This window comes from Orcinus orca, chromosome 7 (genome assembly GCF_937001465.1).
Source record: "Orcinus orca chromosome 7, mOrcOrc1.1, whole genome shotgun sequence".
In the NCBI taxonomy this organism is placed as follows: Eukaryota; Metazoa; Chordata; class Mammalia; order Artiodactyla; family Delphinidae; genus Orcinus; species Orcinus orca.
The window spans coordinates 109,199,393-109,213,530 of NC_064565.1; the positions used below are offsets into that span (position 1 = coordinate 109,199,393).

General features: G+C 39.5%; 1 protein-coding gene across 1 annotated transcript in view; it reads right to left on the reverse strand.

The window, feature by feature from the left end:
- The window catches only part of COL4A4 (collagen type IV alpha 4 chain), a 133,307-nt gene that overhangs the window by 64,882 nt on the left and 54,287 nt on the right, over positions 1-14,138 (reverse strand). The window contains exons 13-21 of the mRNA XM_049712195.1: positions 13,820-13,873; positions 13,499-13,558; positions 12,565-12,609; positions 12,053-12,106; positions 11,200-11,269; positions 10,562-10,666; positions 6,152-6,316; positions 3,039-3,132; positions 1,886-2,045 (exon numbers count right to left, since the gene is read on the reverse strand). Of these exons, the coding sequence (XP_049568152.1) occupies positions 1,886-2,045; positions 3,039-3,132; positions 6,152-6,316; positions 10,562-10,666; positions 11,200-11,269; positions 12,053-12,106; positions 12,565-12,609; positions 13,499-13,558; positions 13,820-13,873 (807 nt within the window). The remainder of the gene's footprint in view (positions 1-1,885; positions 2,046-3,038; positions 3,133-6,151; positions 6,317-10,561; positions 10,667-11,199; positions 11,270-12,052; positions 12,107-12,564; positions 12,610-13,498; positions 13,559-13,819; positions 13,874-14,138) is intronic.

Below are 14,138 nucleotides of genomic sequence, written 5' to 3' on the forward strand. Positions count from 1 at the left end.
AGCTCTGAGAAGCGACTCAATGTGAAGGAAGAAAAATATTTTAGAGCCAATAAAACCTTCATTATGAAGATTAGGTAACAACATAAAAAAATAACTATGGGACTTCCCTGGTGGCGCAGTGGTTAAGAATCCGCCTGCCAATGCAGGGGACACAGGTTTGAGCCCTGGTCTGGGAAGATCCTACATGCCGCAGAGCAACTAAGCCCGTGAGCCACAACTACTGAGCCTGCACTCTAGAGCCCGTGAGCCACAACTACTGAGCCTGCGTGCTGCAACTACTGAAGCCCACGTGCTTAGAGCCCATGCTCCGCAACAAGAGATGCCACCGCAACGAGAAGCCCACGCACCACAACGAAGAGTAGCCCCTGATCGCCACAACTAGAGAAGCCCCGTGCACAGCAACAAAGACCCAACGCAGCCAAAAATAAATTTAAAAAAAGATTGTTTTAAAAAATAAAAAAATGACTATAAAAAGTTGAATTAAAGAAGCAGACAATAAAATGCAGCCTACTTAATATTGATAATTACAATTATGTTTATTCAACATATGCATATTAAGGACATAACTTCTCGTTGAGTTGACAAGGTTGGTGCAGGAAGAGCTTAACCATCACCCTCACTTAAGGCTCTCAGACTGGAACCTTAGTTTCATGAGATTTCCTGGGGAAAATGGAAAAGAGTGCACAGGGGCTGATGGTTGGGCTCCTGGCCACCCAAGGATTAAGCCCCTGTAATAAGGGCTGTCTCCAGCCTCCAGGGGAGGGCCCCCAGGGGCACTGATTTTATTCTGAGGGACCGCTCTGCCTCAGCCCGAGTCACTTGGAATGGTCCCTTGGAATGGTCAGCAAATAGAAGTCACCGCAAGATCTCATGCATCCTCTGGCACGAAATATAACATAAACTCTGACGAAGCCGATATCTACAGCTCCACCTGATCTCTCATCTGGATCCCCCACTTGAATATCATCCCACAGCCTACTTGAGACCTCCGCCTGCTCGTCTAATCGGCGCCCCAAACTTAAAATGTGCCCAACAGCACTGCTCCCTTTCCTGCCCCCCAGGCCTGCTCCTCACATTGTCTGTCCATCTTGGCCCCATCCTTTATTTCCCTGCTTTTCATATCCCACATCCAGCCTCACAGCCAGTCTGTTGGCTCTATGGTCAAAATATACCCAGAATCTGACCACTTCCCGTCACACCCAACAGTAATAGGTACACCTGTCCGCCATCATATTTCACCAGGATTGCTGCAGCAATAGCCCAGCTAAATCTCCCTACTTCTTCCCTTGTCTCTTCTGGTCTGTTCTTAACAAAGCTACCTGAGTGATCCAATTAAAACTATTGTCAGACTCCTCTCTCCTTAAAACTCTCCGCTGGCTGTTCTACGTCATCCAGAGTACAAGCTCGAAGCCAACCCACCTGCAATGCTCCATGCTCTCCAACCCCTCCTAACCTCCAGCCATTTGACTTCAGGTCTGCTCTTTCCCTCACTCTCTCCACGCAAGCCACACCAGATGGTGATGGCCTTTATTGCCATCGGCCATACTCTATATTCACCCGTCTATCTGTTATATGGTGTATGTCCTCCCAACAGAGTAGAGGCCCCCAGAGGGCAGAGATAGTGTTCTGGTCCCTGCTGTATCCCCAGCACCTGGAATAGTACCTGGAACATAGTAGCTGCTCAATAAATATTAGTTGACTGAACAAATGAATGAATGATGAATGAATGAATGAAAGGATAGAGATGATTTTTTGTCATGAATATACTTATAGATTCAAAACATACAATATATATATCACTATAAATTGGAGAGAGGTACAAGTGAATTCTATCTCTACCAGTCTTTTTTAACTAGAAAGATTGATACTGGAGAGAGTTACTCACTGGTGGCCCTGGAGATCCTCTGGCACCAGGAAGGCCTGGGTAACCTTTTTCTCCAAGTCGCCCAGGGAGTCCCAAGTCTCCTTTACTCCCTTGCCTCCCAGGAAGTCCTGGAGGGCCGGGTGGGCCTGAGGGACCAGGCTGGCAGGCACAGAGCCCTGTGCTTCCTAGACAGAGGATAAAAGGCAGCTTTGTCAAATTTCCTGAATGAAATCCCAATAAAGTCTTTACTATACAAAACCAATAGTGCGAATAAGAACAAAAAGGGTCTGATGTGCACAATTCTTATCACAGATAACTGATAACATGTGATGTGGAGAGCACAGGGCATGACCTGGAGGTAGCTATGGTCTATGTGGGTGGACATATCATTTCCAGACAAATGGGGTGTTCTGTCTTAATAAACGCAAACTGACAAAATCTAGGGGAAAAGCCAATGTCTGATTCTATGGAAGAAACTTTGAAAATAAGAAAGTTTCGTATTTTTAAAAGTTTAGAAGTCTCTTATTTGGTTCCTACTAAAAAAAACAAAGTCTCTTAATTTGGTTCCTGCTGAAACAACAACAACAACAACAAAATTGGTTAGAGCATAAACTCTGGGCATTTAAAGAATCCAAATAATATGTTAAGAGAGATTATTGATTGTATTGCATGTTACAGCTAATAATTCCCTATAGTGCGTTTTCTAATCATCAGGACCTTTAGTTTAAAAAAATGCCTTTAGGACAGTCAAACTCCTCAGCTCTCATACCCACCTGACTCAGTTGGCCAAAAAGGCACCAAACAATTTAGGGTGTAGAAACATAGAGCTATAGGTATTTGATTAGTCTGGGAAAGATGGGACCCCCAGAGAGAAACCAAAATTAAAGATCAATACTGTCCTATCTCTGCTTTTTTCAAGGAATTGAGAGGATCCTGTGGAAAAAGTCATCACTTTGAGACAAATTTCATGGCAGGTAAGTGTCTCCTTTATGCTGTAAGATATAGATTTGACTTTTCGGTAAGTTCTAATCACATCACAAGCACACAGTGAGTTAAGTACTCACAGGGGTAACTAAGGTGAGTGAAGAATCTAAATGAAATCCACATTGTACATTTCATAATGCCTCCCAATCCTCCATATGTTGTTTTCTAGAAATTCTACTTTGATGCATACTTGCCTTTTTCTCCTTTTGAGCCTCTTCTTCCTGGTGGACCCACTTTGCCTTTTATTCCTTGTGGCCCAGGAGGCCCAGCACTACAATATACAACTTTCCAGCAGGAAAGGGGGCGGGCAGAGAGAATCACACAATTTTTGTGAACATCTGATATAGAACATCTGATATAGATCTGATATAGAACAAGTAGAGCTTGGTGTGTTCTCATTCACACCATCCCCCCTCAACACCATTCTTTCTTCCATTCCTTTCTTATGATTCTTTCTCTCTGCTATAAGAATATGTATACAAATAGACCATACAATTGTCACAGCAAGCTTCTGCTACCATAACCATTGATAACACTATCCCTAATCTCAGCCCCAATTTAATGGGTTGCAGAGCAAAGTAGTAGATAATAAAACAAACAAATATACCAAAACAAAACAAATAAACAAAAAACTAAAAGTATATGGCAAATATATTTTGCCCCTTAATTATCAATAATTACCTAATAAAGAAAGCATAAAGCAGGGTTTGTAAAAGCAAAAATTCAGAGACATCTGATTAAAAATGTTAGATAAAATGCAAACAATAAGTTCCTTGTCTCCCCAAATACCAGTAAGATAACAGACAGTAAAAGAATATTATAAAAAGGTATAATCTTTCAAGACAAAGAAAAAGAGAAACAAAAGCAAAAAAAAAAAAAAAGTAAAAAGATTTAGCAGACCTTAAAAAGCTGAATTCCAAGCAGGCTGTGGGGAAAGCGGAAACAGAACACAGTTTACCTAGGAAATCTCTTCCAAAGTTCAAGAATTGGTACCTCTGAAGTAGAATGACAGTGAGACCCCAAACAGGATGATTGGTCAAAGAAGCAGCTAAATAGTAAGAAAACCTTCTCAAAAACTGCAGCAGGAAAAAACAAACGTCCTCAAAACTGGAGGAAACAGACAATGAAGTAAGAAGGAATCTTTAAAATAAACTATATAGTTTAGAAAGCAGACAAGCGAAGGCATTTCATTCCCAAAACAGAAACAGGCTGCTGCAAAAAGAAACATTAAAAGGGAACAACAACAGAGAGAGAGAGAGAGAGAGAGAGAGAGCGCGCGCAATAGCAACAAAAAAAAATGGTTATGAAAGCAGAAATTTAAAAATTCAGGAGCAGACTTGGAAGATGGAGTTGAGGAAGTCTACCAGAAAGTGTTGCAGAAAAATAAAAAGGTGAAGAATAATAGAGTGAAGATTTGAAAAACAGACATGTAGGATTGATTCTCTAACAGACAAATATATTGAGTCCAGAAATAGAAAACAGAGGGAAAAAAAAGGAGGACAAAGTATCTTCAAAGAAATACTTCAAGGGCTTCCTTGGTGGCGCAGTGGTTAATAATCTGCCTGACAATGCAGGGGACACGAGTTCGAGCCCTGGTCTGGGAAGATCCCACATGCTGTGGAGCAACTAAGCCTGTGAGCCACAACTACTGAGCCTGAGCTCTAGAGCCCGCGAGCCACAACTACTGAGCCCGCGAGCCACAACTACTGAGCCCATGTGCCACAACTACTGAAGCCCACGTGCCTAGAGCCCGTGATCCAAAACAAGAGAAGCCACCTCAATGAGAAGCCCACGCACTGCCACGAAGAGTAGCCCCCGCTTGCTGCAACTAGAGAAAGTCCGTATGCAACAACGAAGACCCAATGCAGCCAAAAATAAATAAATAAAATAAATATATTTTAAAAAAAAAGAAATACTTCAAGAAATTTTTCCAGAAATGAAGGATTTGTGTTAAATTGCTCCTAGTGCCTGCAAATGTACCCACACTGAGGTAAATCACAGTGAAATTTAAGGACATTGAAAACAAAGGAGAATTCCTATAAGCTTTCAATAAGAAAAGGGATTTTAAACAAAGAATCAAGTATCTAAAGGTTACTGGACTTCTCAGTAACGACACTAAAAAGCAATGGAAAACGCCTTCAAAAACCTGGAGGAAAAATTATTCCAATCTAGAATTTTATATTCAACCAAACTATCAATCAAATTCCACAGCAGAATAAAGGTATTTCAAATAGTGAAGACACCCCAAATACACACATTTTCTCACAAAGTATAATGAGTAAACCATTAGAAGAAATATATGAGTTGTGGAAACAAAGGGACCCAGAGAGACAGAGAGTCAGAGAGACAGAGACAGACAGAGAGATAGAGACAGAGAATTCCTAGGATAATGGTGAAGGAAGATCTCCAGGCAGTGTCGCAGCATCAGCTTTTAAAATTGCAACCTGACCTAATTTAAACAGGTCAAAAAGTTCCAGATGAGATTTATTCAAAGAGAGAATACTAGTAATGAGTTAAAATGTATGATTAAGAGATGTATACAATTCCGGACGGTTTGAGGTTGAATTAGCAATAAGTATATTGAAAACCAAGCAAACACACAAAGATATGACAATCATTACCAAACTATTATGCTAGGAAAGTAGTATCATATATTATTATATGGCTAAACTGGTGAATAGCATTTATATAACCCTTCCGTGTAAACACTGCATATTTATTTAACTAAAATTATGACGCTAACTATATTGATAGGTTGTAGGAGTGGAAAATGGCACATGTGTGGTGTGAGGTGAATTCACCCGCTACAGAGGAAAGTCAATAGATAATGCGCAAACTGAAAAATTAAGAAATAGCAACACAAGTATGTTGAATGGCAATATAGAGGCAAATCCCAAGAGATCCAGCTAATTGTGGGGAAAATATTGCCCCTGGGGAGGAGAGAATAGGAGAAGGGGTTGCCTGGGACAGCAGTTTTTTCACAAAAGGCTTTGTAGAGCTGTTTGACTCAAGCTATGTCCATACGTAACTCTATAAAAATGACAACTACATTTAAAAAGTAAAATTGTGTTAATTTACAACATTCTATCAGCATACTTAAATTCCCATCCAAATATTTTCACATAATTTAAGAGATGTGGCAGTCCAACATCAGTTTACTTTTTTGTATTTTTAATACAACTAACTTGGCTTATGAAATATTAGATAACGTTTTTAAAATTTGCAAAGTCATGGTTTCTGAATGATACTGCAAATATCAAATGCAACATAAATGCTAGTGAATGTGAATGAAGAGCACTTTACCATCTGATCCTGGAGGTCCCGGCAACCCTGGCACTCCAGGCAACCCAGGTGGTCCCTGGTCGCCTGGTTTCCCTGGAGCAGAATCAGCTCTCCCAGGAATACCAGCTGCCCCTGGAAATCCTGGATGACCAGGAAACCCTCGTGGCCCAGGGGGTCCCATCATGCCTCCAAGAGAAATCAAGAATGAAAACCACACATACTCTCAGATAACATTTTTCTGTAGAAGAAATCAAAATCAGTACATTCTTCGTAGGCTGTGGAATTTTTTTAAGGAAAAAAAATGTAGCTAAAAAATAACTGAGTATCCCAGCCATCAGAATGCCTCACCTCCTTTGAAACAAGCACACAAGTGGTAATAAAGGTTTAGGGAATCAGATTTTCTTACCTTTTTGTCTATTCTTTAGGATTATTGGAAAAGAAATATATATTATTTAATTAAAATTAGTTTTAAAAATATCAAAAAACTTTGGTAACTTGATAAAAAATAACCTGAATAAACACATTAGCACATATAGTGAATTAAAATATGGACTCACAGAAAGACAAATACTGTATGATATCACTTACATGTGGAATTTTAAAGATACAACAACTAGTGAAAATAACAAAAAAGAAGCACATTCACAGATATAGAGAACAAACAAGTGGTTACTAGTGGGGAGAGAGAAGGGGGAGGGGCAAAATAAGGGTAGGAGATTAAGAGGTACAAACTATTACATATGAAGTAAGCTATAAGGACATACTGTAAAACGAGCGGAGTATAGCCAGTATTTTATAATAACTATAAACGGATCATAACCTTTAAAAATTGTGAATCACTATATTATACATCTGTAACACATAATACTGTACATCAACTAAAGTTCAGTAAAAAATTTAAAAAATTAGAAGAAACTAAATAAGGTAATACATTAAATCATGTAGACAGGTACCTGGTATATAATTTTAAGCTGTTTGTTTTTATAATTATCATTGACTAGTAGAATTTAATGAGAAAACTGGTGTTGCCATTTAGATACTAAAATGTAATATTTGGATATGATTGAGATATGCTTACATGGAGACAGTCTTCTAATCTTTTACCCCAAAATTAATTAGCACAGCCAAAAAAAAATGGGACTCACAAAATTATCTATGTAGATGTAAAATACTATAACCACTTAGGTTTGTGGAAAAGCAAAGAGGTGCTAGATTTGAACCTGGCCTCTCCCTCTCCAGCCACAGGTACTTAAGTAGGTTATTTAACTTATTTAATCCTCTATATCTTCCTCAGAGGCTTGTAATGAAGATTAAATAAAATAATCCACATAAGGAGCTTACTGCAATATCTGGCATGTTCTCAGTGAACGACTGGATGCTCAGTGTGTTTAGAGCAGGTCAAAGTAATGCAGCAGCAGCTAAATCCTGCTTCCCCTTGAAATGCTACTTCCCCCTCGCTGGTGGCTTTGGCTTAAAGACAGCTGGAAGCCTTGGTGTGAGAGTGATCATTACTCTGAGCTGCTTCTTCCTAAGCATGTCTGGTTCCAGGACCTCTCTGTGGAAGACTGACATTATCAAAGATGGCGCCAGGGTAGCTCTAGTCCCTCACGCTCTTGTAGAACCTTGACGCTCCCCTAGCAAGAGGTGGAATGTTCCCCGTCCCTTCAATGTACCAGCCTTTTGTGGTTGTTTGGACTAATGAAGTATGGCGGGAGTGACACGATATGGTTTCCAAGGCCAGATTATTAAAGAAGATTCAGCTTCTTCCTTGTGAGCAAAATGCTTGGACTGGAGTCCTGAGGCACCACAGAAGCAATATCACTGCTCGGAAGCCACCATGCTGTAAGGAAGCCTAAATTAAGTACAGAGTCACACAGAGAGACTTGAGGCTATATGAGAAATGAAGGAGAGAGATGCCTGGCCATTCCTCATGTTTCAGTTCCAGACACGATGGCTGCAACCAGATGAAAATCCCTGCTCCATAATCGCTCAGCTTAGCCCTTCCTGAATTCTTGAACCACAGAAAGAGTGAAGGGGAATATACTGAACGTTGTTGTCTTAAACCACTAGGTTTTGGGCTATCTGTTCAGCAACAGACAATTGAAACCCTGTCCGTCATCAGTAATGTAGCATGCAAGTTAAGTTGATGGCTTTCGTTATTGGGTGCATACGTGCTGGGGTTTTACGTGTATTTTCAAACATTATCTTTACTCCTTCAACAACCTTGAAAAGTTCGTACCTTATAGATAAGGCACAGAAAATTTAGGCCAAATATGAATACTAATAATCGTAGCTAACACAGTGAGTCTTTACTATATCCCCAGTTGTATTCTAAGAACTGTATACATATTATTTCTTTCAACTGTAACAAGAACTCCGTTTTGCAGACAGGAAAACTCAGGCACAGAGAAGTTTAATAAATGCCCAAGATCACACAGTTTGTAAGTACTAGAACCTGGAATGTTCTTAGTCCATTGTGTAAACGCATAACTATTTCACTATACTATACGGATTGGGAAGGTTGGGATTCAATCACAGGTGTCTGACTCCAAAACCCAACTCATCTCATGGTAAATACTATAGATGACTATAAAATAAAATATGTATAATAAAGGCTACATACAATGGTATGTTTAAAACAAAATGAACATGTACTCCTGTGGACTTGGCTACCATCTTGTCTTCATAACAGTCCTAAGACCTGACTCGGAATCTCCACAATCAGTCACTGGATGGTCCCAGATGCTGCCTGCTATCTCGTCCCAGTACCAGGGAGAATGCTCAACCAGCTTCCAAAAGGCAGAATGGGTTACAGTGTATGGCATATCGCAGCCTCGCCCACCAACTGATAGGACATGAAATCAATTCAGTTGTGGCCAGCATTAAAAACTTTTTTTTTTCAAAAGAAAAGAATGGAATAGAAAATAGAGTACATCAGATACCCCAGAGATATTATTTTGTGAAATATGTGTTTCAACCGTATGTATGTATGTATGCATATATGTGTGTAATGTAATGTAAATGCTATACAATATAAAATTATTTCTTACTATAGGTTGGAGTCAAAATATGGATTCTTTTAAAAAAGATTTTTGGAATTAAGAAGGTTCCTGTTATACTTGGTTTGGAATCGGCTAGAGACAGGTGTTACTTACTCCCACTGGGTTTTGATTTCAATCTGCTGGAGGTGGTATTTTACTATAAACAAGCCCGAAAGGAGAAATGTAAGAGCGGAGTCTAGTGCCTCCCGACCAACAGAGTATTCTGTATGATTTATATAGTTCTGGGTCAATTAAGCCATGGCTGCGATATCAAAAGAGTAAATGAACTAAACAAAGCTTTATTTACTGCCTTTGTGGTCATCAGATCCTACAAAGTGAAAGCTAGCTTTGTGAAACATTAAACAAGAACTTTGTAGTTCACAGTTGAATATCTCAGGAAACTTCTAACTCCTCAGGAACTATAACATGAAACAGACCGGATAAAATTACATTTATACCAGACTTTTCTCCCCACACGTTTAATCAGTCTTCCTGGGTTCACGGAATGCAAATATTCCCTAAATTTCCATTCTTAATCTCACTGGGAATATTAGCTAAGACAGCACTTGAAGGAGTTCAAAGTCCGTGTGTCAACAGGATTATTTCTCAGGCCTTTCATCAAATACTACCATGAGCCACAGGGGTTTTTTTGTGGGCGAGAGGGCTGTTGTTTTCTGTTTATTTTTTAACTAAGTCCGAATCAAAATTTTATTTTTTAATTTGCAATTTTGTATTTCCACATTTCATGCAGAAGATTTAAGCTGGGGCCTAGGTGGATGAACTAAATTTTAACAAGTAGATGTCCATAGAGAGAGCCTTCCAAGAAAGTGGGAAAGACCTAAAGACACACTCTAACCTTAGCAGCAGTTTCCACATCTTAACTGCATCTGGTAGTCTTCTGAGAAGCTTGTTTTACATACATATTTCTTATCACACCCCTGAGATAGTGATTGAATATTTCTGAGGTGCAGTCCAGGAGCCTGGATTTCTTCCAATTAAATGATTAATTGGTTTGAGCTCTGTGCTTCTTAATCCTGGCTGTGCATTAGAATTAAGCAGGGGTTGGGGGCGGGTGGTGGGTATTTCTCTGGCGGTCCAGTGGTTAGGACTCCGTGCTTCCAATGCAGGGGGCATGGGTTCGATCCCTGGTCAGGGAAATAAGATCCCACATGCTGCGCAGTGCGGCCAAAAATAAAAAAGTATGGGGACCCTTTTATAATAGTAGATGCTTTGGTCCATCCATCCCTCAGAGAGTCCAACATTCCTGATCTGGGGTACGCACAGCCATCAGTATTTCTGAAACAATGCTAAGGTGATTTTAATATCAGCTAGAGTGGAGAGGCCCTGGTGTGGAAGAGGATGCAGCAAACCTGGCATGTAAAAGCCATACCTGCACAGACTTCGCCTGGTCTACCAGGGGGACCAGGGGGACCAGGTGGTCCAACAGCCCCCGTTTCTCCATAGCGGCCAGGGTGCCCTGGATCCCCTGGAGGCCCTGCCAAAGATAATGGCATAATGTATATAGTAAACATATATATACATTGAAAGGCTCACGCACAATCACTTTTCGTGAGCCTTGTTAAAGTACAACAGGAGATTGTTTTGCAGTTTCTCATCACGTTTAAAGTGCAATATCTTAGACCCTCCGCTGCAGACACATGAAGTAGTGCGGAATTTGTCATCGATCTAGGCTGCTTTCTTCCTGGAGGCAGCATCTTGGCAGGTCTTAGTCAAATGGCTTCACACATTTCTAGCGATTAAAAAACCTACTTTCTGAAAGGTAACATAATAAAAATCCCAGCATGAAGTTCACCCACTAAAATAAAATTTGGTGTCTTATGGCTGATAGAGACAGACCAAGATGCACATCTCTACTTGCACTAATATAATTATACATTCATGTTAAAAGTGCGTATATGCAGCCTGCTGAGTGTGTAAACTACAGAAGGACTAGGCCAAACCCTTCTTTTGGGACCATGCAAATCCCATTTCAGCATAATCTATAGAGAAAAAAAATGGAACACAAACCTTTGAGTGGAAGAGCTGGAGTTGCCAAAATCCCTGGTGGTCCTGGGTGCCCGCGGTCTCCAGGATCTCCCTGAAATCATTCATTCGTTCACTTTTCTTAGAAATATTAATCTTTTTCTCATGTTTCCTGGCACTAAGTAAATATTAGCAACACCAAGTGAGCATTCATATAGGAAACAAAGCCTATAGGCTGACTAGAGAAATAAATAGCTCATGGTGGTCTAAGAGGAACAAAAGTATGAGATCTCCCACCTACAAGCAGAAGTTAACAGCCAACTGGGAAAGTTCTCCCCCCCGCAAAAAAATTCAAACTCCAAAAATGCTTCCATGTGCATCAACTAGATACCTCTGAAGCCATGAAGTTTCTCGGATCTATTATGAGCATTAATGTCTAACTTGCACTCCAGAACAAATAGTTTATTTGCCTATAGGACCTGAACCTACACTTTATTTTAGCAGCAGATATTGTCCCCCTTAATTGTGTCACCTTAATGCCACCATGGCTTGTCCTGCACAAGTGCTGAAGGTGAGGTCACATAAAAAGGAAAGAAAAAATGCAGTGGTGTTCAAAGCAAAGGACTCTCCACGGTTCCCTATGTTTTTAATCATGATACTGTATAATCCCTAGGGAATTTTTGAATCTCTCTCTCTCTCTCTCTCTCTCATTATTATTCACCTTCAAAAGGATCATTGCTCAAATGTAAAATGTAATCATTACCACATGCATTAAAATAATATAAGCAAAATGAACTGAGGTTTGAATGATTCTTTGAAATATTTAAAAAAATAAATTAGATAACGTAAGGGATATAGGATGTTATCAGACTGTACTCAAATAGGCTCACTTTTTTACCTTTGGACCAAGAAATCCAAACGGCCCAGGATCTCCAAACACTCCTGGTTCCCCCTACAAATAACCAAAAACATGCCTTTTTTTAAGCATATATATTTATTTTTATGCACATATTTACCTACAAAATTTACAGGAAATAAAACAATGCATAATATATACAGCGTTGTTTTCATGAGGATCAAACAATGAAGGTAATTGCAGAACATCAGGGATGAAACACGCCTTTTTTAAAAAATGTGATTGGGTAACAAATTATCTCATTCTCATTTAATCTGAATGACCCATGCTCACCGAGATTCTGTACAGAATCTTAACACTGCTCTGGGGTTGCATCCGACAGTTTTGCTTTAGTTTTTGTACCCACAGTGAAATCATGTAACTTATAAAATAAATGTGTTCCCTTTCTCATTACTGTGTGTGAGTCTACAGGCCCCGGTACAACTTCTGGATGATAGTGAATTGCATTTACTAATGAATATGTATTTATCCTCTCTATAATCGTGTTCATTTACCTTTAATCCTGGAAAACCTGGAGAGCCATAGAAGCCAGGGTCCCCCTAATAAATTCACAAGAATCAACACAAGCAGAATTAAAACAAATACATAAACCAGTTCAGTGAATCATTTTTCACCTTAGGAGATTGCTTTGTTGGTATTTAATCTTGTCTGCAAAGGTAGCTGGATAAAGGAAATAAATATAAAAGAGATTCCATTTCTTTATAACATTTGTTATTTTAATTGATCTTTAATCTTATTCAAAAAAATGAATGTACTTGACAGTGCTTTAAATTAAGAACACGGTTGTGTTGTTTTTGCTCTTCTTCCATTTCAGTTTATTTAATTTAATGCTTGCACTGGGCTAAATATCTTTGAATCATCGCAATATAATTTGTCTAGAGATTAATAGTTGCTCTATGCATTATCAGCAATGAAAATTACTATGGAAGTCAATATTGTCTCGTTTAGTACTGAATCTGAGTCAGATGAACTCAATGCCCATGCTCGCCAAGGTCTGGCCTTCATAGTGACTCTATGAATGGGGATCCCATTAGTGACATGTGTGAAGATGTTTGAGGCCTGATGCTATATAGTTGTTTTCTAGCTACTGCCCCTAGATCAGTACCTTCTTTTATCAAATAGGCTTAAATGAACAATTCCAAGCTACTATCACACTGACACTGAGCCAGTAAGAAAATGCCACGATCCCATTACTTCCTGCCAAATCTCCCATCTTCTGCTTGTCTGTTTTATCCAAATGATGTCCATGAAAGGGATGCTCTGGGGCACTTAGCTATTACACAATTCTTGCTGACCAAAATATAGCATTCCTCTTAGAGATAATCTCCACTTTTGAACTCTCAGAAATATTGATCTAGTCTTATAAAAATGTGAGAGAGAAATGCCTCCAAACTCACTGAAGTTAAGGATGCCAAGAATGGTCCTTACCCGAGGTCCTGGAAACCCAGGAATACCTTTCTCTCCTTTTGTCCCAATACCGGGCTCCCCCTTAAAGAGACGACACTTTTAGAGGAGTTCAAGCAACAGTATTTCAGCAATACGAATGCAAAAACAAAACGAGAAATAAAAATTATTGCCAGCAGCTTAAAGAAAACAGCTACTTTGGAAATAGTCTTCCTACAGAATTATGATGAAATATTGAAAAGTTCTAGTAACATATCAGCATTTAAAGCAGTGATAATAACCATGTAAAAATTTTAAATTAAAATAGCACATCATACAATTTTTTAAGTTCTTTAAATAAATTACCTTGGGTCCTGGTGGTCCGGGAGGTCCAATGATTCCAGGCGTTCCTTTAATACCCTAAAAATCACAACGAATATAATCTGCCTTACCGGCTTTATTCAACATACTGAGTTCCATCTCTTTAAGAAATTACCTCTTTCAACAAGCCATTCTCCTAATTTTTTAATAAGGGATTACTCGTCAACTGTCGGTAATTAGCAACTAAGATCCAAGCGCACCTTTGAACCTGACACTCTTCAGGAGGCCAGTTCTGTGTAAAAGGTGTAGCATTGTGCGGCGTGGGACAGCAGAGTGGTGGGGGGAGCCACCATGGAACCAGGGC